Source organism: Colossoma macropomum, unplaced genomic scaffold, assembly GCF_904425465.1.
Source record: "Colossoma macropomum unplaced genomic scaffold, Colossoma_macropomum, whole genome shotgun sequence".
Lineage (NCBI taxonomy): Eukaryota > Metazoa > Chordata > Actinopteri > Characiformes > Serrasalmidae > Colossoma > Colossoma macropomum.
The window spans coordinates 30,517,750-30,544,004 of NW_023494791.1; the positions used below are offsets into that span (position 1 = coordinate 30,517,750).

The 26,255-nt window shown below is 38.7% G+C and overlaps 1 protein-coding gene across 3 annotated transcripts; it reads right to left on the reverse strand.

Moving 5' to 3' along the window:
* Positions 1 to 8,206: 8,206 nt before the first annotated feature.
* cpz (carboxypeptidase Z) lies at positions 8,207 to 25,128 on the reverse strand. Of its 3 annotated transcripts, none has more exons than XM_036574828.1 (11): positions 24,816 to 25,128; positions 24,332 to 24,361; positions 22,042 to 22,411; positions 20,008 to 20,223; positions 19,204 to 19,439; positions 17,273 to 17,434; positions 15,821 to 15,979; positions 13,373 to 13,508; positions 12,481 to 12,620; positions 10,135 to 10,234; positions 8,207 to 9,138 (listed from the first exon to the last, which is right to left on the reverse strand). In XM_036574828.1, the coding sequence occupies exons 3-11, from the start codon at positions 22,400 to 22,402 to the stop codon at positions 8,789 to 8,791; spliced, it is 1,860 nt and encodes a 619-aa protein (XP_036430721.1). In that variant the 5' UTR covers positions 22,403 to 22,411; positions 24,332 to 24,361; positions 24,816 to 25,128; the 3' UTR covers positions 8,207 to 8,788. The 3 variants fall into 3 exon arrangements, with proteins under 3 accessions (XP_036430721.1, XP_036430720.1, XP_036430719.1); XM_036574827.1 differs by having other exon boundaries at positions 19,243 to 19,439; positions 22,042 to 22,416; XM_036574826.1 differs by having other exon boundaries at positions 22,042 to 22,416.
* Positions 25,129 to 26,255: the final 1,127 nt, after the last annotated feature.

Consider the following 26,255-nt stretch of genomic DNA (forward strand, 5'->3'; position numbering starts at 1 on the left):
CAAAATGTAATTTCACTAAATTCAAACTTTTCTTCATTGTTACTGGTAGGCAGTTTCATCAAGTAATTCTTCTGTTAATATGTTTAATGAAAAATCAACTTATTTAAATGAAGTTAGAAAATTATCAACATTATTTTGGCTCTAATCACCTGCTTCAGTCCACCGCTGTCTCATAATCTAAGCAAATGTGCTCATAATCTTGCAAACCTGACTATAAACTTATAAAATTTTCAGTTAGTTACATGTATGTTATGTATACAGCCCCGATGCTTACCACTCACAAACCTGTCCTCTACTGTTCAGTTTAATCATCTCTCAAAGGAATAACACAAGATAAATAACTGATCATCAATTGATTTATCAGTCTACTCAGGCTTTAGTAGAGCTCAGCAACACTGAGATTAATAACTGATCATCACATTGATTTATCAGTCTACTCAGATTTTAGCAGAGCTCAGTAACACTGAGATTAATAACTGATCATCACATTGATTTATCAGTCTACTCAGGCTTTAGCAGAGCTCAGTAACACTGAGATTAATAACTATCTTCTTACCTTATCAATCTACTCAGGCTTTAGCAGAGCTCAGTAACACTGAGATTAATAACTATCTTCTTACCTTATCAATCTACTCAGGCTTTAGCAGAGCTCAGTAACACTGAGATTAATAACTGATCATCACATTGATTTATCAGTCTACTCAGGCTTTAGCAGAGCTCAGTAACACTGAGATTAATAACTATCTTCTTACCTTATCAATCTACTCAGGCTTTAGCAGAGCTCAGCAACATTGTAATTAATAACTGATCATCACATTGATTTATCAGTCTACTCGGGCTTTAGCAGAGCTCAGTAACACAGATTAATAACTGATCATCACATTGATTTATCAGTCTACTCAGGCTTTAGCAGGAAGTATTTGTCAAGAAGCCATTTTTTGATTTCTTCTTCAGAGTACCATCTTTACACACCATGCACTGATTTTAAAATTTTTAATAAACAAGCATTTAAGGTGTTTCTTTTAAAGATGGTACATATATTAGTGGGTACATATTCTAAAAGTATTCTCCTGAAAATGTAAAAGGTACCCTTTACAAAATGTAACATGGACTAAATAAAAATACTTAATTTCTGTATGTAGACTATGTATTCCCAGTACTTGTATTCTGTTACATAACAACCCTGTTTATTACCACTTGTAAATTGAAATAAAATTAGCATAAATAAGACCAAATGAGAAGGATGTCAAAGTGAAGAACCTGAGTTTAACAAAACTAAAAAAAAAAAAATTACAAATAAGCTAAATTGCAGTGTTCTGTGTGATTATCCGTGTTTTGGTGTAAGTGGTAAGCCTTTCCCAGCAGGCTTACTCTGCAGCTGGACTGGTGGCTGCCTACCTGTGACCGGACAGACGCTAATTCAACATGGCATCTGTGGGCCGGCCCCTGCAACTTTCTCAGCCTCCCTGAGTAATTGGTAACCTCTGAACTTTAGCTCACATGGGGGCTCTGAGAGACACAGAGAGAGAAAGAGAGAGAGAGAGAGAGAGTGAGAGAGAGAGAGAGAGAGAGAGAGAGAGAGAGAGAGAGAAAATGGTTGTTGGGAAGTTTCTTTACTAACATCCTCCCCAACTGTTTCACCAGCCTGATGACAATGCTATCTATCCACAGATACACAATTTCTTATTCAGCTTCTGATGGATTAAATCTGGACTTAGTTTGATAAACAGATTACTGCCACTGCTGGGAAAGATCTGGGCACTTACACTAATCTTTCAAAAAATCTGCATCATTAAATCTTTATGATGTAGACAAGTAATATACACAGTCTAATGTCTGAGATATTGTTTTTTACGATAATTTTTAGATGATATTTTGGCCAAAGACATATTTTTTAAAAGCTGTTCATGGCAGAGAGATAAATGCAGGTCAAAATAGAACCAAAGATTTACCACCAATATCAACATTACATATAAAACTCAGGGAGCATGTGTAGATTCACTGGTCTTTTAGGAAAGTACACAAAACGGCTACATTTGTACTGCAGATATTGTGACCCATGGTTCCTATCACCACCACTGTAAAAGAAATCATAAGTTTCAGAAGTTTCAAACTACACTGAATGACTTTGTTTACGGCTCAAAGACTTAACCATGCAGAAATTTTGTTATGGAATTTTGTTTAAGTTTTGTTAAAACCTGCACACTATGCCTTTTTCACTGTTACTTTTGCGTAGACATTCAAAAATATCAGTGTTTCCCCCGCTAAACCAGTGGGGTTTAGCAGGGGGGGACTGCAGTCCTAGAGGGCCGGATTCCTGCACAGGGAGGTAAAAGCCCAAGCTTTGCAAATTAGTGTATCACCATAAATGTCATGATGTCTGGCATCAGACAATTCATTGTAACTTTCCATGCTTTCTAAGTATTTGTCCCTATTAAACACACATTGAACAAAGAAGCAAACACAATTTAGTTTAGTTGGTGCGTTAAAGTAGAGAAATCAGGAAACCGTGCTGGGCTGTGGCCCTCATGTTATGCAGTGTTAGTTTTATAGCCACTTGATATAATCCCATCTATGTCATTCATTTAACAGGCATAAAGATATTTCATTCAAAAAGGCTACTGTGGATAATAATAAGCCAAGGCCTGCGGAGGCCATGCTACACATAAATGAGAGCATGCTAAAAAGTCCCCATTCACATTTATTCACTATTAGCCATTAGCATTTCAGGTGAGGTACTACTTTAAACAAATGGCTTTACAGGAATCCAGCTTCTGACTAAAGCCTGTGGCCTACACATGTAACAGGTTGTTTGTAGACTCCTGTATTCACAACTGTGTGTCTAATTGATTTTTGGGCCTTACAGTGGCCGCACTGTTATTCAGGGGCAGGCACTACACTGAGCATGGAACTGAACACAGAGTGAGTGACAGAAACAGTGGCTCTGTCTGTCAGCCTTCAGCATAAGCATATTAGCTCTGGTCTGTCTGCTTCAAGCTGCTCAGAGAGCACTACACCCTCACTGTCGCTTTCTGCTGTACGAATCAATTTGTCTCCACTGACGGAAAATAATTGCAAAGCAAACAAATTATCCCTGCCACATTGAGCACACCTCACCACCGGGAGAGAGAGACAGAGAGAGAGCACGAGAGACAGAGAGAAAGAGGGAGAGAGATTTGACACTAAAGCATAATTCAGAAAATCTTTAGTAGTCATGTGACTCTGCATTTGTAGCACGGTGATCATAAAGCAGGATCTATAGAGGGCCCTGAGAGAAAAACAGTGAGCAAGGTAGGAAATGAGAAAATAGGTTTAGACAGGCAGAGAGAGAGAGAGAGAGAGAGAGAGAGAGAGAGAGAGAGATACAGAGATAGCGCCATTTGCATTATATATGCACTGTACTGAGAAGTGTTATGTGAAGCGAGCAGATGCACTCAGATTACAAACGCGTACGAAGCACCGCTGGGGAATGAGGCATCACGCTCACTTCAGGAATCTACTGCTCAAAGCTGAGCCCTCAAAGTCATGGCTCTGATGCTCTGCTCAGTTACACTGCAAAACCTACTGGGGAACAAGCAGGAGCTTCAACACACCATCTCCAACTGTGCAAATGTGGCAGGCCTACAGAAGCAAATGTAAAAATGTCACTGAAGAACTAGTTAGAGCTGGGCAATATAACAATATTTATCATTATTGTGATAAATCACACTAAAATATGTGACAGTATGCTTTTCTGAGTATATCATAGATATCGTCAGTGCTTCTAGAACAATGACTCACTGCATGATTCATTATTACTGCATAATTAGTTCTATACGGTAGGATTTATTGCAGCACAGGATGTAAAACGCTGAATAAAAATTGGTACTCACAGTTTTTGATAGTACTTTTATCAAATGTTGTACTACTGGTCCTTTTTTGTCTATTTTAACTCATTCAACCCATATTAGGTAAAATAAATATTGTGAAAGTGTGTACTATAAACTAGTGCTCAGTGATACTCATAAACCTCAACATCACAAAATGTTCCAAATATATCACAATATCACGACTTTAAAGTTTGCATTAAGTTAATGAACCAAAGCTTCCTGCGTGCTGGTACTACCATGCAAAATTAGATTGCTTCTTTTCATTGGACTGTTTTGTTCTGTTCTGCTTCTCTTAATGCTACACCATAATGAATTTTAAACAGTTTTATATACTGTTTGGAGATGGATTAATACCACTTTTTCTTTTTTGATACAATACCCATATTAAATATTGAGTACAGGTTGCTCCCAACTCAGCATTTTCACTTAAAAAAAAACTAAGCTTTAAAATGATCTATTATTAATTGAAGCACCTCACTTAAGATGAGCATGTGAAAGTAGGCTATCGTGCTCAGACTACTCAAACACTCCACTACCCCACAGAATGAAATGCATACCTAACATCACACTACACAATGTGAGTGTGTGCGATTTCAGAGCAGATTTGTTACAGGACTGGATTAGATTCATTATTTTTCAATTTTATTTTCAATTACGATTTTGGCTTCCAAAGATTATGAAAACAAGATAATCAAGATAAAATGATCATTGTGCCACATCCTATTTCACAATGATGCTCTCCAGCGCACCCCTTTCCCGTGTTCCTTGGCCCCTCCCTAAAAGCCAAACTCACTCTTAGTCAAGCTGTGGCATGTTTATTCCAGCTCAAGCCACAGAGCTCTTGGTCAACAAGAAAGATAAAATTCAGGAACAACAACAAATAATGTACAGGATTTGTTACACAATTTTTGTCAGTTTGTTGATAGTGGCCTGACTGGAACCACCTCTTATACCACCTATTATAAACATCAACCAGACCAATACCAAATATTCAGAAAGGAAACTTACAATTCACTTCATTTTATGTAACATAAATAACATTATGTTGGCATTGTCTTGCTGAAATAATCAAGGCCTTCCCTAAAAAAGACGTCATCTGGATGGCAGCATTTGTGGCCAAAACATGTATATATCGTTCAGCATTAATGGTGCCTTCACAGGTGTGCAGGTCACACAAGCCATGCACACTAATGCACCCCTATACCATCATGGATGCTGGCTTTTGAACTGTGCACTGATAACAAGCCGGGTGGTCTTTAGTCCGGAGCACACCGTGTCCATGATTTCCAAAAAAGAATTTCAAATGTTGATACGTCAGACCACAGCACACTTTTCCATCTCTCAGTCCATTTTAAACGAGCTCAAGCCCAGAGAAGGTGGCAGCGTTTCTGGATCCTGTTTATATATGGTTTTTCTTTGTGTTTTAGAGTTTTAACTTGCATTTGTGGATGCAGCGACGAACGGTTTTCAAAGACAGTGGTTTTCAGAAGTGTTTCTGAGCCCATGCAGTGATTTCCACTACAGAATCATGTCTGTTTTTAATGCAGTGCTACCTGAGGGCCCAAAGATCACAGCCAGCAAATATGTGTTTTTTGGTCTTGTCCCTTGCATACAGAGATTTCTCCAGATTCTCTAAATCTTTTAATGATATCATGTACCGTAAATGATGAAAAGCAAAAGTTCTTTGCTCTTTTACATTGTGAAATGTTATTCTTGAGTTGCTCCACCATTTGCCTTTCATCATCTTTACTTCTGAATGACTCAGCCTCTCTGGGATGCTTTTTATACCCAACCATGTTACTGACCTGTTGCCAATTAATCACCAGGTGTTTTTTAGCATTACACAACTCTACCAGCCTTTTATTGCCCCCATCCCAACTTTTTTGGAACGTGTTGTTGGCATTGAATTCAAAATGGGCACATATTTTCAAAAAACAATACAATTTTTTAGTTTCAACATTCGATATGTTGTCTTTGTACTATTTTAAATGAAATATAGGGGTTAAATTATTTACAAATCATTGCGTTTTGTTTTTATATACATTTTGCACAATGTCCCAATTTTTTTGGAAATGGAGTTGTATTTTGAACTCAAAATAATATAAAATACACAGCAAATGGTATGTTTGCAGGTTTTGTCATCTATCAATATTGCCAAAGACAAAAGATGAAATGTTTGTGCAGCAGCAACATCAGTATAAACATCTCTCCCATATCTGACTCAGCACTAAAAATAACCAGTGTTGCAACATCAAGTGCATTTACCTAACCTGACTACGGTGACTACAGTATGAATGATGTCGTATGAATGCACAGCTTTTGACCTTTCACCCACACACAAATCATACACTCTCACACGTGCATGTACATGGTCAAAACAGCATACAATCCTGCATGCTCTCAGGTTTCAGCCCAGGCTGACAGATGGACAGCATGGTTGTGACCTACTACACAGAACACATTAAATACAGTCAACTGTAAGCTGATCACTGCTCAAATCAGGGACTTTTATAGCAAATCTGGCCACTTTTAGTAAAGCAGTTTGTGAACAACATATCAATCAGCATATCTCAAAACCAGAAATGTGCTTCTAGCTATACAGAACCCCGACCAAGGTAGGCTTTATAAGGTCTTTTAACAGATGAGTAAATTTGATATCAAAATGTTTAGCCTATAATTTCTTATACAGACCATAGCATTGTTGGCCTCTTTAAGCCTAATTACTGGATAAACAAGAAAAGGGCACTAGATTAACCCACATTACTGGTTCATCTGAGGTTCACTATGTATTGTTACAAAGGCAAATGGAGATGCATGCCAAACAGGCCCGCTAAACCAGAAGCAGCTTTATGAATAGGACCTTTGGCACATAAATTTGCGTTGTGGAGGAGTTTTTCCACAACAGTATATGTTTTGTATATACAGGGCCATGCCTATCCAACAATATTCATAAACGAGACAAAACATCATTATTGGCCCAAAGAACAGAATTTATGCATCTGATTTATACTCATGTCAAACCACTGGATTGTAACCACTGTCATACACCAGTATGCCTGGTCACCAGCAAAACTGGTGTTCTGGCTGCTGGTATGCTGGTCAGCTGCAATGGAAGTTATTAGGCTGATCACCAGCCAAATCAGCATATGTGTGTTTTGGATGATGGTATATCAGCATGCTGGGTGACCAGCATAAACCAGCAGATCACCATGAATAGGTTATAATTACCACAGTCAGGCACAATAAAGTAAATAAATAAATAAATAACCTGTGCTAGTAAGACTGGGCCATAATACATTAAGGAGCAAGGATAGTGCCCAGGGCAGGCTAAAACTGAGCTCATCCTAGTCCAGCACCTCAAACCAAATGTAGCATATAAACTAATAATAAAATTAACTCACCAAATAAAACGGTAATGAAGGGTTTTTGCTGCCCTGTCAACATTTTGCGAGAAAGGTTTTAATAACACGTTCTCAAAAAGATCACAAGTAATGTCAGCAGACGCATCAAATGCCATCAACTAGTGGGCAGTTTGAACTCTGGGTGTCTTTTAACTTTTAGCAATTTGTGTTTAAGCGTTTTAACCATGGAATGTGTAAGCATGAATGCACTCAATCACTGCAAGTCTTTAAACGACGTAAAATGTTGTAAACTACGTTGTTGGATTTCTATTGATCCACTGATATGCTACAAAATGTCACACCACATGGTAGCCTAGCCAGACGTTTACGTTTGGTCCATTTTATGACTGTGCTCAGACTTGTTTGAGTGATTTTAAATTTGTGACAGAGTAAACAGCTCATCCTCTTCCTCACCGAGCCTGTCTCTCCTGCTCCTCGGGGGGAGAAGCTGCAGCCGCGCCTGTGGCTCAGTAAACTCAGTAAAGTCCGCTAAGCAGCGCCTTCAGGCTCCAGCACGCGACCATGCTGCGGACTTTGCTGCCACCTAGAGGTCATTTTATGACCAACAGGACTACACGTAGGCCAATATGTTAAAGAGCTTTTGTAAAGAACGTGATGCAAAAAACAAACAAACAAATAAACAAAAAATAAAACAACAACTGGGAAAAAGAATTAAAATATTTTGGCATATACTAACAGAAGTGGATGGGTGAATGTAGACCTTGATTACAGTCTTTAGACCCAATGAAGTCCTCAAGTAGAGACATTAGACCCAATGTTTTTCAAGAATGAGCATATATATATATATATATATATATATATATATATATATATATATATATATATATATATATATATATATATACAGGCCACAGTTACAAAGATTAGATCCAAAGTGCTTAGTGCTCTGTCTTGTAAAGCAGATATCCAGAATGCTCCACTACAAATATTTAATGATAGTTAATTAGAACTTTCCTAATTCAATGCAATTTTGCTGAAACTCTACAGTTAGAAGACCTTTTTATCCTTTCCACTGACGTAACCACTCCAATCCACTTACAACGGAAGGACAAGAGATTTAATGGAAAATGGATTTGCTACAGTGGTTTGCTTCAAACGAAAACCAAAATATTTTCCCAAAGTTCAATTAAGCATTTCATGACATAATGTTCCCTGATAAAACTGTCTGCACAACAATACAAACATATATTATTACCCTAGCCAAACAATTGTCTAGCTGCCATCTTTTATTGAAATAGGTTGTTATTTGCATGTGGGGTTTAGTGATCTATACTATATAAAAAGAGTGTTTGTGAGGTGCAGTCCCAAATCAAGCCCTAGCCCTCTTACATATAAACAAGTACACATTTATAAGCAACAAAGTTAAAACCACATAACTAGAAAGTTTACCAAATCATATCCTGCCATACTGTATATAGGAATTTCAACCTAAAGTGCAGTGACTGGGCTTAGGGTGGTTTGGGATTTGAGCTTCTCTCCCACAAATTCAAGCAGGTTCTAATAGTTCCTCAGAAGCCAAGTGGGGGAAGAAACGCCCAGCTGGCTGAAGTAGGTCCACCACCAAGGTTTCTCGGTCCTTTCCTCTCCGTTCTCACCCAGCTCCCTCTGGCTGTACTGCTCAAACTGGTTGTAGGGATCAAAGCGCTCGTAGTTATCTAGCTCAGGGATGCTGAAATAATCAAGGTCGGGTTCCACGGGCACCTTTTCCAGCACAAAGTCCACTTGGCCCACCTTCTGCATGTTGCGAGGCAGTCTGATGCGCTTCATTACTTTCGAGTAGCCCTTAGCCGTGGCACTTACGATGTGGATGCCTGGATTGAGCAGCCGCCAGTAGTCACCATCCTCAGCTAGGAAAAAGCAGACTGTTATTTTTGATCTTTCTTGAGTTAAAGAGTTTTTATGCTGTTACAGATGTGGGGGAGACATCAGCCACATCCAAAGATTTTAGAAAAAAAGAGGGTCAAAGAAAAAAAAAAGGTTTATCAGTTCAACCTAAAAACTACTTCATGCAGTAACAAGCAACTTAACTAGTTTCATTCATAGTAAATAAATACTGTTATTAGAATGAGTTAATTCAGATGTTCTACATGAAGTAATTTGTAAGTCTAACTGATAAACCATTTTCTACAGTGTACAACCTTTGGGAAGCAATAAAGGAATCCTGACACCAAGCATAGTCTTTAAACTAAAATATTGCTCTGGTGACCACTGCTGCTCCACTGTAGTATGCAAGTAATCATGTTTACAACAGATGTAGCAATCATTACATTTTTCATTTTGGCCAGAGTGTCCCTTTTAAAAAAATCAGTGGGTATATACAGCGTGTGTTATATTAAAAATAGCTTTACTATTGTCTGATTGAGGTCTCAACATGTTTAAACTTATAAAGCATAAGATGTACAGTATCACTATATTAAAGCAATATATTTTATTATATCTCAAAAGGTCTTTTAATCATTACTACGTGAGTGATTAAACTGTTACTGTGTCACAGCCCAATGTTTCCAAATAGACTTCTGAAGTCATAAGGCAGTGTTTTGAAATTTGTTAAAATATGACAAATATGCATATATTTATTATAACAAATGTTTTGTGGGCCTTAATCAATCAAAATATGTTTAGCATCTACAATAATGTATGCAACAGGACCATTACTAATTTGATTTGATGTGTCTAATTTAAGAATATGAATATTTAACCAAACCTAAGCATAAGCATAAACAGGTACTCTGAACAATTACAGTAAAAACCCCTAAAACAAACAGCCTCCTGCTAACAATGTGACCTTACACTGGGCCTGAATATCCTAAAGTCACCCTGCAATCTCCTTCTGCTGGAATTACCTGTAGTGATATCATGTCGTATCCCTTTGACAGATATGATGGCTCCTTTAATTCCGTTTCCATTCCTGTCTTTCACAACACCCTTAATGCCTCTGTGGACCTGCAACATCCTTCAGCTCAGTGAATATACTCTATCAACATTGTTTCAAAGTTTTAGGAAAAGGTTTTTGCATTAAAAACATACAATCATAATAAACAATAACATTTGAGTCAAGACTTATTGTCTACGCTTGGCTGCACATTTCAGAAAAAATGTAAACAAGAAATAAAGAACCCTAAAAAGTTTGTTCTTGGTTTGTTCATGTTACCCTACTGCCATCTAGTGGTGTTAACTGAACTCTACAGTGTCTATGAAGATTCGCAGCCAGCCGAGTCATTAAACTTGTCTAGAAGTAGTAAGTCATGGACTTGTGGTGTAATCTTTAAGACTTTTAGCTACTTCTTTCCAAGCGGCTTTATCAGCTCAAATACGTGGTGGGAACATTCTGGTGGGAGCAGTCAGAACTGAGGTTTAAATGTCATGTCATTAAACTCATTAAGGTCACATGAGAGTCTTTGAAGTCTGGAGGTGTGAACTGATGTGAAAGTGCCAGGATAAAGATATTATTACAGCACTGCAAGTTGCTGATAAGTGGTGATACAAATGCTGTGAGAACACTTATCAGCTATGTAGGTTGCTGTTCCAGATTGACACAGATATCGATATAGCCTCCTTTATGCATCCAATGTTTACTTCTCCCCTCCCCCTGTCAGGCTGAAGTTACTCCTTAACCTTCCTGCAATATTGAAACAGGCCCATTTTGAAGCCACAAGACAAAATGACCGGCTCAAGACTAGGTTTAAGATCTTGTCCTATCATCTGTTACTGGGGTCTCTGCTTAGTGTTCCATATGTGTGGACATTACAATTAAAAGTCATAATCTGATGCACTGAGCACAGTGTCTCTTCTTTTATCCACCCGCAGCATGGTAATGCTCCTTGTTAAGTGAAATCACAGGCATCTTCTTTTATGCAGTGACTTTCTGCTGGAGATGCTCTGCTTCATACCCAGAGGTGTTCTATGTAGGGCATATTCCACGACTTTTCCAAAATCTATCAATGGGACATGCTGAGGTGTTACGGAATGGTTCAACTCTTTGCTAGTATCTTTGATTGAGCCTGGTTGGATAAAGATCCTCTGCCCTTACTCAAGAGCCTGCCACATCAGTTCTTTACTCACTTATCCATGACATTCTGGAGTGATCCATCGTTATCCTTGTGCCTCTAATTCCTGTGCTCTATTTGGTGTTACTGGCCTGGGATTTAACATTTTAAACTTCTTTGTTTGTCTTTTGTTAGTTATCTCTGCCCACATAGTCAGTTTAATCATAAGGTAGTTGAGGACACATCACCCATGCCTAAATCACTAAGGGTGATACAGGTATTAAAATGAATATTAACATGTCTTTGTCTACGATGTGAATCTTTTCATATTGTGGATACCGTGATAAATTCAAAACTACTAAAACACAGCCCCATCCTTAAGACGAATTAAAGATCAACTCAAACAGCTTAAATAATTGTTAAATTTTAAAACTCAACAAAAAGCATAACACTTCATTTTAACTATATAAACTTTAAAGGGGTTTATAAAATTTGTAAAATTAATGGCAATAATAAGAATAAGAAAAACAACAACAATAACAACAACAACATTTTGTTATATCATGATATGATTATAAGGGATGCACAATGATATCAGAATTGTATCGGTATCTGCAGATTTTTGCTTTACAAAATTATCAATATTGGACAGATGTTTAGCTAAGACTGATAATTCAAACTGATATTTGTTGACATAATTATTGCTCTCTGGAAGTACAGAATATTTACGCAATGCGGGCTACTACACTGCATTTTATTCATTTATATTCCATTTGTAATCCTCTACAAATAGAAGTATTACAGTTCCCTGTCATTTTATAAATATGTATGTAATTTTATAAATATTTATAATATATTTTTCATAAATATTTATATGTAATGTATGTAAAATAAATATTTTATGAATTTATTTTGTGTCTGCATAGGCAAGTATCTAAATATCAGATATCTGCATCGTCCTTCAATTCCCATATTGTTGTCAAAATTTGACTTCATATTGCCCACCTCTACTGTAAACCACTTTGTCAGTGAAAAAACAAAAAGTTCCCTCATGAATGAAACAGAACTGTATAGTATGGTCAGGATTAGAACTACATGAGAGCTCTTTTTGTCACAAATGCATTACATTTTTTGTCTCTTTGAATGTCACTTAAATAAACAACATTATTCATTTAGCAGTAAAAACAGAGAGAGCACACTCACAGACTCCATGAAGCTGAGCAGAGCTTCCTTGTTCCTACGCCACTCTGGATAGAGCTCCTCCTCTGAAGGGAACTTATCACAGCCAAGCTCCACAGTCAGCTCCAAACAATTACTGTGCAGGTAGTTAAAGTCTGACATACCTAACACACACACACACACACACATTATAGAAAAAGGCACAGACTCTGGGAACAAGTATGCTTTGATCAAAATATGTCTTAAAATATTTTCAGTTTGTCAGGTACCACTGAGGCTCTTTCCCACTGACTTTTATTTGAAATACAAACACTCTTCACTGCCATTAAAGAGCACAAAATACACAGCTTGACTTTGAGAGCTATTAATAAAAACGCTATTATTAGGTATTGTTCATTTTTCAAAATTAATTTTTAGTTTTTAGATAGTGAACTGTGAACACCAGAGGCCACAAACAGCCACTGGTAACCCAACCCTTAATTTTAAAAAATCCCACCCATATTTAACCCAAAACATCTTGTGTCCCCAGATGTTCTCAGTATGAGATCATGTCTATTCATCTATGTGTGTTCATGGCAGCTGGTCATTTCTAATAATGTAGATGGGCAACAAGTTATAACTACAACGTCCATGACTAAAGCGCCTTTCATGAAAAAACACTTTACGTGGAATATTCATTATGCCACATATCTGTGTAATGTAAGACAATACACGTCTTCCCCTTAAGTGTAATAATAGGCTAAACAAAAGACTTTCAGTGAACAACCACTATGGACTGTGCAGTCTTTAATGTAGGCCAGTTTTAGATTTTATCTGTTTCTGGAAAACAAACAGAAACGTCCATGAAAAATGAAAATACATAACACGCAAGCAATATCAATTAGCCAGTTATAGACTAGCAAAGACTGGGTGTTACCTCCAGCAAAGCTGTACCATAGAGCTCCATTGGTGATGCCTCCTTTGCTGGCAAAGGAAGCTCCACATCTGTCTGTGTCATTGTTGGACATGGTGGCATGAGCGTCTGCATAGGTCCTGGCCAACTGCTTAAAAATCTACACAAAAACAACCTTGATCATTTTCATTCTCTTTCCAGTAGGGAGGGTGATATGATGATATGATCACATTATCACCATAATTTGTATCACATTAAGCTTTTCTGAGTACACTGTGTGTATCATCGGTACTTCCATAACACTGACCCAACTGCATGTTAAAAAAGGCTTCCGAATGGCACAGCTGTTTAACGCTGTGCTCTGCTCTCACGAGGTTGTGAGTTTGACTTTCAAACTGTACTAGTTAAAGCATAACTAGCCCTGGTGTGAGATGCAGCCTGTGAAATGTGGAATAACAAAACATAACAAAAAGCAAGAAGAGCTGCGGTGAGTTTCTTGAGTAAAGGTGATAAAATTACAGTAATGTTTCACACTAGGAGATATAAGAATATAGTAATCCATGTACATCCCTAAAAATATAAGCAATGACTCCCACAAGAAAACGGATCACGGGCCCTCTGTCTTTGAAGATGTACACAAAGCCTTTAATAACACATGGCAATGCTTTTAAAAACTTGCCAACCATTTTGCGGCCTGTTCAGGCGTTCATCAGGACACCAACACATCAAGCTTTTTTGTGTCCTGATAAAGGCCTGAGTGGGCTGCAATTTGCCTGCAAGTTTTTGTGAAGCATTGCCATGTGTTATTGGAGGATTTTTACACTTCTTCAAAGACAGAGTGCCTGTAATCCTTTTTTCTCTGGGAGTCATTGTTTATATTATGCAAAAGTTTGGGCGCCCTTGGTCAAATGACATGTTTTGTTGATTCTCTAAGTGAAAAAAGTTAACACATCTTCTACAGAGAACACACTTCTACAGATCTTAATGCTTTAGTTGAATTGAACATTTTAGGAAAAAAATAAAAGTTTGGCCTGTGCAAAAGTTATGGCACATGTTACATTTTATTTATTTTTTATAGTATGTTACAACATACTATAAAAAATACCCAACAAATAAATAGAAACAGAAAAATGTGTTCACTTATTTTCACATAGAAAATCAACAAAACATGTAATCTGACCAGCGTGTTCAACTTCTGCATACAGCTGTGTTTGTTTATAGTGTAGGACTGTATTTATTGCAACTTACCAAAGTTCAGTATTATGATGTGTATCACGTATGGCAAAAAATAATCAAATACTGTGATGTTATATTTTTTCCACTTTGCCCACTTTCAAGACATTAACACTTGAAAACAAAAAAATATATATATGAAAATGTGTCCAATAATCATTCACAAAATCCAGTGTTATTCACTTCCAGCCCTGGAGAGTTTAGCACTGTTTAGAGATTTTCTTGCTCCAGCCCACCTGACTCATGATAATTTACATATGAGTTCAATCTGGTGTGGCAGAGCAAGGAAAGTGCTAATCTGAGCAGACGTCCAGGTTTGAAAAAAACAATATTACAAATCCACTTCCAAAAAAGTTGAGATGCTAATAAAAACAAAAAGCAAAAAAATGCTAATAAAACATAAAGTGATTAGTGAATTTTTTTGACCTGTAATAAATCAAAAGCGGTACAAAAACACACTATTTTATGTTTTACCTTATGAACTGTTTTATACATGGGCATTCATTTGTGGTTTTCAGAATCTTTTTCATGATGCACTATAGAGGGTGAAATATCTGAAATTCTTGCAATCACTCACTGAGGAACATTGGACATCATTCACCAAGCGTTCTTAAAAAGAAATTTCTTCTTAAAACCCACTTACACAGTTTTTACGAAGAGTCTGACATTCACCAATGTTTTCCTATTTGGGATTTGTTTTTAGGTAAGACCAGAATCTACACACACTGAACAGCACAAAGGTGCAAACAGTTTTGCGGTTTAAGAACACGTCATGAATCTGACTTTAAACAAAGAATCAGACTTTGACAAATTAAAAACACTTAAGAAGATATTGTTGAATGATGCCTATTATTCTTAAACTACTGAAATTTTGCTATGCATTTTTGGCAAGTGGCAAGCTTCAATCCATCCTTGGTCATAAAGGACTAGGAATTTTTTGGATGCTCTCTTGTATATCCAAGCATAATAGAATAACCTGTTTAATATGTTTACTGAAAATTTCAGTGTTCTTGGTCTTAAATTGTCCCTGTCCCAACGTTTTGGAACATGTTGCAGGCATCAATTTCAGAATAAGTGCATTGCATTATACGTCATTATACATTCATTATCTTGTCTCTGTACTGTTTTTGTTCAAATACAGGTCAAAGTAGATTCATAAATCACTGCTTTTTGTTTTCATTTGCACTTTACCGACTGTCCCAACCTTTTCGGAATTGAGCTATCTCCTAGAATTCAGACCTGTTCATCAGGCGTAGGAGAAAACGTCTTCTCCTCCTCAGGATGTCTGGAGAAATCAAAGGGGTATGAGATGACCAGCTCTCCTCCGTGTAGACTGGCCGAGATCACAAACGGAATGGCCCTAATCCACTTCATGACAGCATAGGTTTCTGGAGCCACCTAGAAGAGAAAGAAACCCCTTAGTGAGCCAACATCTTCTAGTCAGTCCTGAGGGTCACAGCACAGGTCAGTGTTGTCACGCACTTAATAAATGAGACAATTATCAAAATCCACAAATTACCATTACTGAAAGCAGGTATGTTGGAGCAAATAAAAACACAAAACTATGCATTCTTACACTCTTAAACAATATCTACTCTATACTGTAAAAAGTATGTGGACACCCCTCCTACTTTCAGCCACACTCATTGATGAGAGCTATAAAATCAAGCATATAGCTATGTAATTTTTATAAACAAACTTTGGCAGTAGAATGGGTCATACTGAAGAGCTCAGTGGCTTTAAACTTGGCACTGTCATAAGATTACACCTTTGCCACAAGTCAGTTTATGAAATTTTTGCCCTGCTAGATCTGCCCTGTTCAACTGTAACTGCTACTACTGTGGAATGGCAGCATCTATGTGCAACAACAGCTCAGCCACGAAACAGAAACTACCATGCAAACTCACATAGCAGGTAAAAATCTAATAACTACAGGGTTCCAATCAGCCTCTGGAAGCAACATTAGCACAAAAAATGTTAAACAGCAACTTCATGAAATGGGCCAGGCCCCTTAGTTCACGTGAAGGGTAATGTTAATGCTATAGCATACAAAGACATTTTATATGTCCCCAACAGTTTGGGGAAGCTCCTTCCCTGTTCCTGCATGACTGTGCCTCTGTGCACAAAGCAAGGTCAACAAAGACATAGTTTGAGAAACTCCAGTGGTCTGCACAGATCCCTGACCTCAACCCCACTAAGCACATTTGGGATTAACTGGAACATCAATTCTAAACCAGGCCTTCCTATCTAACATCAGTGCCTGACCTCACAAATGCCCTTTTGACTGAATGGGCACAAATTCCCACAGACACAACCCAAAATCTTGTGGAAAGACATCTAAGAAAATTAGAGGCTGTCAGAGCTGCAAAGGTAGGGGTCAGCTCCATATTAATCCCCCCTGGTTTGGAATGGCATGTTCAACAAACTCAGATAGATGTGATGGTTAGGTGTCCACATACTTTTGGCCATATGGAGTATTTATTGCTGGGCCTTGCACCTAGTTTTGAACTGTTGTATATTCACACATACACTGTACAGAATTTGTTTAATTGCAGTATGTATAGTCATGGTCACCATGGTCTACTAAACACTAGTATGTTGAACCAAGGCCCTGGGCGATTGATGGAATAATGATGGGATGACAAAGTTCTTCATGTATTCTTAGAACAGCAGTCATCTAAAAGAACACACCTTATTCATCCAGTAGGAGTCAGGGATGGGGATGTGGTCACTGCGGAAATGTCTGAAGCGCCGCCAGTTGTAGTAGATGGAGGTCAGGTCAGGGAAGTTGCGGTTCAGGTCAATGTTCTGGGCATTGGCTCTGCCACTGGTCCAGCCATTATAGATATGACCCTTAATGTTCCACAACCAGCCCACCAGAACAAGGTTAATACAACACTTGATAATGATTTCATAGTGAATCACTGCAGAAATTGTACTCTAAATGTGCTGAACATTTTTTTCTAAAAATGTTTTTTTTTGCGATACTGTTCATGAATACTTACCTTCATCTTGATTTATCATATATTTACCGGGTTGTCAGCTGGTGCCTATTGCAGGAAGTTCATTATATATCCAAATAGTATAACTGAAGATGTACATTCAGCTTTTAAATAATTCTTTTGCCACACCTGGCTTGTGCACTGTCAGTAGTTGTGATGCTTCTATTAGTGTGACCAATTGATATTTCATGCTCTGTAACTGTGTAGCTCTTATGTGACACAACAATTGCTTAGTATGCAAGACACAACAGAGCTCAGCAGACTGTGCGTTATTCATAGTGTGTGCGTGAGTGAAATGAGTGTGGGAAAGCATGCTGATAAAGCAGATAAGCTTTGAGAAGTGGAGACAAGACAGAAGATGGTAATGTTAAAAAAAGAGAAAATCTTGGCCAGAACAGATCAACACGGTTTAGCCCTCTCCTTTCAAAGTGTATCTGCCAATGTCAAATTATCGTCATTGCACATGCAAAGATACCCTTTAGACTCCCAGTTAGGGTTATGCAAATATATATATGCAATTTTTCTACATATGTTTGCTTGGATACCTTGAATATTTACATATCTTACAGAATGATATGCAAATGATACTGCATATCATGCATGTTACAATTTATCAGCCAACATTATGGTGAAAATCACTGCTCACTGTTAAGAAAGCTGAAGCGAGGTAGACTTATGGACAGCCCAGTAACACGCTGCCATGTGCTGTCACTTACACCTTCACCTGCGTGCCATTCCTGCAAAACTGTGCATTCATTCACGCAGCTTTTCTCACAGTTCATATGCTTCAACTGTGCCAGCTCATTAGCAAGTTTAGTGGGATTTTCTACAGCACTTTCTGCTGGTTACAGGATGCTGATTCACTGAGACATTTTATGTTGCTGTCGTTATTTCTATTCACAAGGTTCCCACATTTACTACTGATTTATTAACAAAGTTTCTGAAGCGACTGTACAGGCTTAGAGGAAGGATATGTTCACACCAGCACTGGGAAAGCTACTCAAAAACATAGTTAAGGTAGTGGGAGTTTGAGCGATTTCATAACTTAAGTTACTTCCCCAACACTGGCTGACACACATAATTAAAACAAAGCTGGCCCCTCCATGCACAACTTTACAGTAAGCACTGTAAGGTTTTTTGGAATTAGTGACAATACTTAACATGCTGCTACAGAGCTGTCAGATTATATAGTAGAATACATGTTTTTTTTGCACAACCTCTTTGAACTTCACCATCCGTGCTGATCATTTCAGTAACGGTGAATCAAGATGAAGTGAGGACACTACCAAGGGTTATACGATGATGAAGATACAGTAGAAATGACTATAGAAATCTACATTAGTTTGTTAAATACTCCCTTTACCAGTGGTCCACTTGGAATAGCTCGCAAGGTTGCCTGCTAACCATTGTGACTGGCTACAATCATTAAGCTATAGCAGAAAGAGCAAGGACTGAAATGCTGAAATGTACTGCAGTTACTAAGTGGCTACTATACTACAGCCTCCTCTGCTCTGAGGACCCGTTCTGGTGCAGGGAGTTAGTGAGCGTGGTCAGTCGGCCGACAGAACGACGGGCAGACGGACACGGGCGGGCTAGTGGCCCAGAAAACGGGATATTTACTTCCTGGTTGGTGTTTTCGGGGTCTTGGCTGTCAGCTACCTCAGAGGCGGCGAGCTCGTAGCCATCTGGGTTCATGGAGGGCAGCAGGTGGATGCGTGTGTTGTTGATGAGAGTCTGGATGCGCTCGTTGCCCAGTGTGTACTCGGAGCACAGGTATTGAGCCAGGTAGATCAGCAGCTGCCGGCCCAGCACTTCATTTCCATGCATGTTCCCAATCAACTTGATCTCCGGTTCCACTAGAGGGCAGTGCAGACATGGAACAAAGGGAAAAAAAATACAGGCTGAGTCTGAGAAAGTAGTGGTGAGATGAAACACAAGAGGAAGACATACAGGCGGGCATGAAATCAACAATACAAACAGAAAAAAATACTGAGGCACTTTGCCTTTGAGTACACCAGAGGGCAGTCATAAATAAGCGAATGCAGAGCTAAGGGCCAGGAACATCTCTTAGCCTCACCTGCCAAAGTACTGTGGTAATAAGGTAATTTCTTTTAATAGAGTTTTAAACTGATGCTCATTTAAACTAATTTAAAGTGTAAAAATGATTCTTACTCTACCATTTAACTCCTTAAACTCTAAGGACCCATTTAGACGTCCATTCCTCACTCTTGTAACTATGTACCTTAGATATTAGTTTCAGAGTACTTATTGAATAGTTCATAGTATAGTCTTTGGATAATAAGCCTTAAGATGAATAATTAAATTGTGCCGCAAATACCTTGGAGTAAACTCAGCCCTGTACAGTACAGATTCAACACTAGTTGCTCTATAGAATGATCAATAAAAAATGTAGGTTGTGCTCACTTAGCTCATGTCGTCCAGGGTTATCAGAGAACTCAATAACCAGCAGGTCCTTGCCCTCCACACTGCGGCCAATGCTGTACGTTTGGGAGATGTGGGGACACTTGGCTGCTGTCTTTTTCAGGATGTTGAACATCTGGGCATTAGAGTGGTAGGTGAACTGGAGAATGGTGGCATGACCACCATCTGAGAGGCTGGAGAAGGTGACATCTTGTCTGGCTGGGAGAACAGATCAAGTTAATGACAAAGAACATACAATGTAAAAAACGGCTCATCGGATCGACCTAATAAATTACTTCATGTGGTAACAAGTAAATTAACTAGTGTTATATAACCTAAATAAATACTTTGAATAAATGATTAATTAATTAATGTAATTTTTTGAGTTGAATAAAACTAGTTTCGTTGCTTGTTACAACATGATGTAGTTTTTTTTTTTGGTTGATCTGATGAGCCATTTCTTAAAGTTTACCCCATGTGCAGCTAATCAGTGCCAAATGAACTACACTGAGGCTTCTTCAGTTGAGCATGACTAATGTATGCATGCTACACCGTTTGTCTACCTAAAATCTCTCAAAAATGAAATATCTCAAATCTGACAACCTTCCAATCTAACCTATCCAAGTCATAACCACAGATATTTTCTTTAGAATTTTAAGTGGTATTTTAAGAAAGTATTTAAAGGAAAATATTTTGGTAAATCTGATTGTTTCTTGATTTCTACTGTAAAGAATATGAAGCACCAAGATTCTCAGACAACAACAACAATGCTATTATACTACATCCATTACAGTTTAGTTACAGTAACATTCATCTATCAGACTCCACTATGAGCTTGGCTTGGGACAGCAGTGAATTCTGTGGCTTTTGACTGGGGTCACAATTATGTCAAATCTTCATGCCTCATGTTTTCTGTAAGTGTAGTTCTACACTTTTTTGCACAGTACACATGCATGAACTTTAGCCCAATGATTTCTCAGTAAATGTTATTTCCTTCAAAAAGTTAAAGGGGCGTTCTAGCCTAAAACTGAAGTTTTACATGTCATTTGTTGTGTTGTGCTGCAATCGGTTACAGCAATTTTTGCCCCAGTTTTATCGGTTTGACATAATTTTATACTGTGTTTTATATTGTGTTCTCTTTCTTCAATGTACTCACTACAGTATTACACAAACACATCATACACCCATTGGGAATTCCTGTGGTGTCATCCAGTCCTAGTGACTGATCTCCAGTCTAATAAAAACAACCAGTGTAACTCTAATATTGGTCGTTGTACCTAATAGTAAAGAAAGCAGCAATCCTATCTTTATTAAGCACAAAATTGATGCACAAGACAAGGTTTTTTTTACCTTTTCAGCCTAAGAAAAGAAGCAAACTCAGATAAGGTATCTGGATAGAGCTCATCCTCCTCATCTGATGCGTCATTTCTATCACTTGATCCATTCTCTCCAGTGTAATGATGATTAGAAGGCTTACTACGAAGATTTACTACAGTTATACAGCTGCATTAAGATATTCAGCTTCCTAGCAATAATGTTAGGTATCTGCTTTCCTTCTGTGTTCACCAGCTAACAGGGAAAAAAAACAAACAGCTCGCCCCCAAAAAATCCAAAGCACTTGTAGTTCCTCCCAACTTCAGGATACATGACCAGAGGGGAGTTCATCTAGTCTTCAAACTAGAAATGCTCAATCTAGAAACTACTGTGTCATCTCTGCAGCAAGTAAGCATTTTTGCAACTAGGGCTGAGACGCATAGAAATAATTGTGATTTTTTTGTTCATTTTATGCAACTATTAAAGCTTAAAACTCAAACTGGCAGATTAGCCAACTTGCTCTCTAGGTATGTTTTCATAGTAGCCAACACTCAACTTATCAAGTCTAGAATCACTCTTCCAGCATATATGCAAAAACATGCAATATGCAATATTTGTGACAGGCCTAATTACAACAGATGGAATGGTTAAAACCTCTGTCTCTTTAGCATACGTTATCTACACATAAGGCATAAACGAAAAAGTGTTCAAACATGCCATTACCTCTCAGGGCAGACAGTGGATCATAGCAGCCCTCCTCAGCTCCGACAAAGAAACGATCACAGTCTAGGAAGTAGGGCCAGGCCATCTGGATGGCCTCAAAGGCATGAGCACAGCTCTTCCTGACCATCTCACATGAGCTGCGGCACGGCTTCAGCAGTGTGCTGTCCTGGCAACGGGGTGCCAGGATGGAGCAACCGAGGAGCCGCAGGTCTGGAGAGCACTCGCCATTCAGGAGGCCATGGAGCACGCTCAGCAGCAGATACTCAGCACTTATCTCCGTCTCCATCCGTGACTGATGGCCCACGATGTTGGGAAACATGACCTTGTTGTACGGGACGTCCTGACAGTAGCCCAGCACCATTTCTGTACACTGCGCTGAGGACAGGAGACGTGGCATAATATTCATGCAGAATGACTAATGTAAACTGTTATTAGGATTGAAAAATGGGTGTGTGACACATGAAATCAGGCTGGCATGCATACTTCTAAGCTAGTCTAAGAACTGTCCCATATTTAAATGCATAGACAGTGGCTTTTCTTACTACACTGGCACTCAACAGAATTGCTTACATGCACATATGTCATACGATAGATTCCTACTCAAAGCAGGAAGACCACAACAAATGGGTATTCCAACAAGTCAATTCAAGATGCCACACAGTTCATCAAGTGCCACTGAGATCTTGTGGGAAACATTGGGAAACATGAGGAGAACAAAACTCCAACCACTGTTGATGGTGTGTGGAGTGAAGAATGTGTGGGAAGCAGTTCTTGTAACTCATTTTAAACACTTTAGGAAAGTATGACAAAGCAGTGTGAGGTTGTCTTCAAGACTAGAGAACAATGCTGGTAAATATTATAAACTTTTAGTGTATGTCCTATTTTGCCAAAAAAAAAAAAAAACTTTTATCAGGACTTTGTTGGTCCGTTCGTCCTAAAGGCAACCTCAAACTGCTTTGTCATACTTGTTTAAAATAATTTAAAGCATTGGTTCCCAACCCTTCTCCTGGAGATCCACTTTTCTGCAGAGTTTAATTTCAGCTTGCATCTACCATGCTGCCCCACCCCCACCCCCTGCATTCGCCCCTTAATAATAAGGCAACTGATCCAGCCAATCAAGGACTTCTGAAGTATTTAATCAGACTGAGTGCGGCAGATTGTGTTTGGAACTAAACTCCGCTGGTAGGTGGATATCCTGCCAGCGGTCCAGAGCTGGTGACCACTGATTTAAAGGAGCTGCTTCTCCTACACATTCTTCACTGCTTCACTGCCAACATCTGGGTTCGAAATGGTGCCTGAATTTCACTCATTGTGAAATGCATTGCATTGTGCATCGTGCAGTTGGAATATCCATATAGCATAAACACAACACAACTCTTTTTTGACTGCCAGTGTGTATTTATTGGTAGAATGTGTTGATGTGAAAAAGTCTTTTTATAGTGAACTGTTTAGATAAAGACAAGAAGAACTTAAAGTGGAATGTATCCTTTAAAGCTCTTATCATTTACCTGCCTTTCACAAGTCACCCTTAGGCCCATGATCCATCTTCTCTCTCTGTCTCTCTGTCTCCCTCTCTCTCTCTTTCTCTCAGTAGACATGTCACATCACATTCTGTGATTTTTTCATGCCCCATGGCTTCCAGGCAAAAAGCCACAACCTCAATTTTAACTCATTCTAAACACTGACTGAGGCTTACTGACTGACTCAGCGACGAAGTCTACCACAAATGAAGATTCAAGGTGCAGGAATTTAAAGGGGCATCCCGATAAATCTGGCATTTAATATGTTATTTGTCATGGTATGTAGTATTTTGTAGTGCAGCACTGCATCCCTCAGCCACATTGTGTTTACACTCATCCATTGGTGTTCTCACACTACAGTTCCCAGCAAGCATGAAACAAATATGTCATACAGCTGTTGGGAACACCCCACTGTATTAAGAAATCCTGAAATGCTGGCATATCAACTGATGTAAGGGCTAATAAATTAATCAATTCAAATGTGATCTTTGGCTTGGTAGTTAGCACATTAGCAAGCAAAAAAAAATGTCTGACTACAACTCCAAAACTACAAAAGCATTGGGGAGTTTTCCCTCCACGTTCATTAGGCATCATCAGAAGGGGGTTTCCTAGTCTTTTTCTAGTCTTTTAAAGCTCTCCAGAGAATTGTGTCGCCACTGTAGGATGCGAGAATGTATGTTCACAACAGATGTTTCAATGGCTGCATATTCATTTGTGACCGGAGTTCCCCTTTAACACTGAGCGAAGTGTGAACACAGTAAATTACTTACGCCTCTCTTCGGCGGTTTCCGCGCATCTTCCTGTAACACAATGAAACAAAAAGGTCAACTACGGAAAAGACCGGATATTCACCGCTAGCCGACGGCGGAGTGAACAGTTTATAACCGTTTACAGCTTTTTCATCAACTTCGCGCTGAACACAACTAAATTTAACTTAAGTCAACTTTTTACTCAGCAGCCTTTCTCAATAACGCCAAAGGGGAAAACAGTTTCAGTGATTTAACAGTAAGATACCTAAGATAAATAACGGTCGTCCCAAATAACACACTGAGCAGGAAATTACCCCCAAAATGGACCGTCTACATTAGCCTTACAGCAAATCTTCAGTTATTACCTAATTAAATGTTGAATTAGCACGTAGAGTTGAATGAACGTCGGACACAAACGAACACAAAGTTCGTCCAGAGTTACTGATTTTGCTGTTTCCTGCTACGGTTGAAAGAAAAAACAAGGTTTTTTCTGCTTCTATATCACCTGAACTTCGCTGTCCCGGTTCACACGGCGGTGGGGCGCAGAAACATGCGGCCAGGAGGCTGAACAGCACCGCGGCGCTGAGCATTGTGGAGACCGAGTGATGTGGCACCCTGACGGCTTGAGGACGAGCGGTCTGCTCGGAGCCCGGTGCAGGAGAACCTCCAGGCTGTAATTTGATCGTCTGGCTGCTAAAGTCACCGAACTGTGACTGGCTGGTTGTGCTAAAGTCACTGCTCAAGCAGCCCGGACGGTCAAATTACAGCCTGGAGCTTCTCCTGCATGAGGCTTCCAAACTCCACCTTTTCTGGAGTGTTCAGAGTGAGGGGAGTTCAGTTAGTGGCTCTGGACTGTGGAGGTGGGTAGAGCAGGCCCAGCCTAAAACCACATCCTACTACAGTACTCAGAAAGGAAACCTCTTAAACCCAAAAAGCCTTGTGGATATGCATCAAACATTTTCCAAGAAAAACATAAATCTTATCTTCTTAAACTTGTAGTGGGACTTTTTTTGAGCATAATTTCAGTTTAAAGGACAACATTTTCAAAAAAGTGTGAAACAGGTTCTCAGAGAAAAACAATAATGGTGTGATAGCACATCCATTAAAGGGGAATTCCACCAATTTTTCAAAAGTTCTGTGTAATTCAGTGGATATAGTGTAAAGAGTAATTCAGAGTGGTGTGATGTAAAATATTTACTGTAGAGGAATTTACTGACCCTGATTACTGATTTCTTTACAGTGGTGATGATAGGAACCAGGGGTCAAAATGTCTACAAGACAAATATAGTCATTTTATTTACTAGCCAAACTACCTAATGAGTTTTTCTTTGTAATGTTGATGATTCTGACCTGTCCAGGGTGTATCCTGCCTTCTACCCAATGGCTACTGGGATAGGCTCCAGCTCCCCCCAGTGACCCAGAAGGATAATCGGCTTAGAAGATATATATATATATATATATATAGCTATAATGTATCACTATAAATATCTAGCTATAATGTATCAGGCAGTGTAACAACGATTTCATGTAATAACTTGAGGGATCTTTTAGAGCCATTAAACTTAGATGTCTAGTTCCTGTCACCACCACTAAGTCCCTAAGTTTCTCTAGAACAGAGCATTTCACACCAAACAAGTTAGTTTACATCTTAACCATTTAATCATATAGAAATTTGTAAAAGTTGGTGGAGTTCCTCTTTAAAATATGACAACATTTCTTTATTGGACTTGCCACAGCTACCATGTGGATTCTGTGACTCCTGACTGGAGCTTTAGTTATGTAAAACCTTCATGGCACATGTTTTCTGTAATTGTATTAAGTGTAGCTCTCTGCATAATTTTCACCTTAAATAATCCCTCATAGATTAATTTATCAAGGAAACTTGTAAAAAAATTTTACCAGTAAAAGTTCTTTCACAGAAGATGTAAAGTTACAACCTGGGTAG

Bases quoted from the DNA above. Each gene is read 5' to 3' on its own strand.
- cpz (XM_036574826.1), bottom strand. From the start codon at position 24,900: ATGCTCAGCGCCGCGGTGCTGTTCAGCCTCCTGGCCGCATGTTTCTGC. The intron at 10,235-12,480 runs GTGAGTGTGCTC...AGGATGTTGCAG, and splicing joins TGCTCAGCTTCATGGAGTCT to GTCCACAGAGGCATTAAGGG. The intron at 9,139-10,134 runs GTAATTCCAGCA...GCTTTTTCCTAG, and splicing joins ACGACATGATATCACTACAG to CTGAGGATGGTGACTACTGG.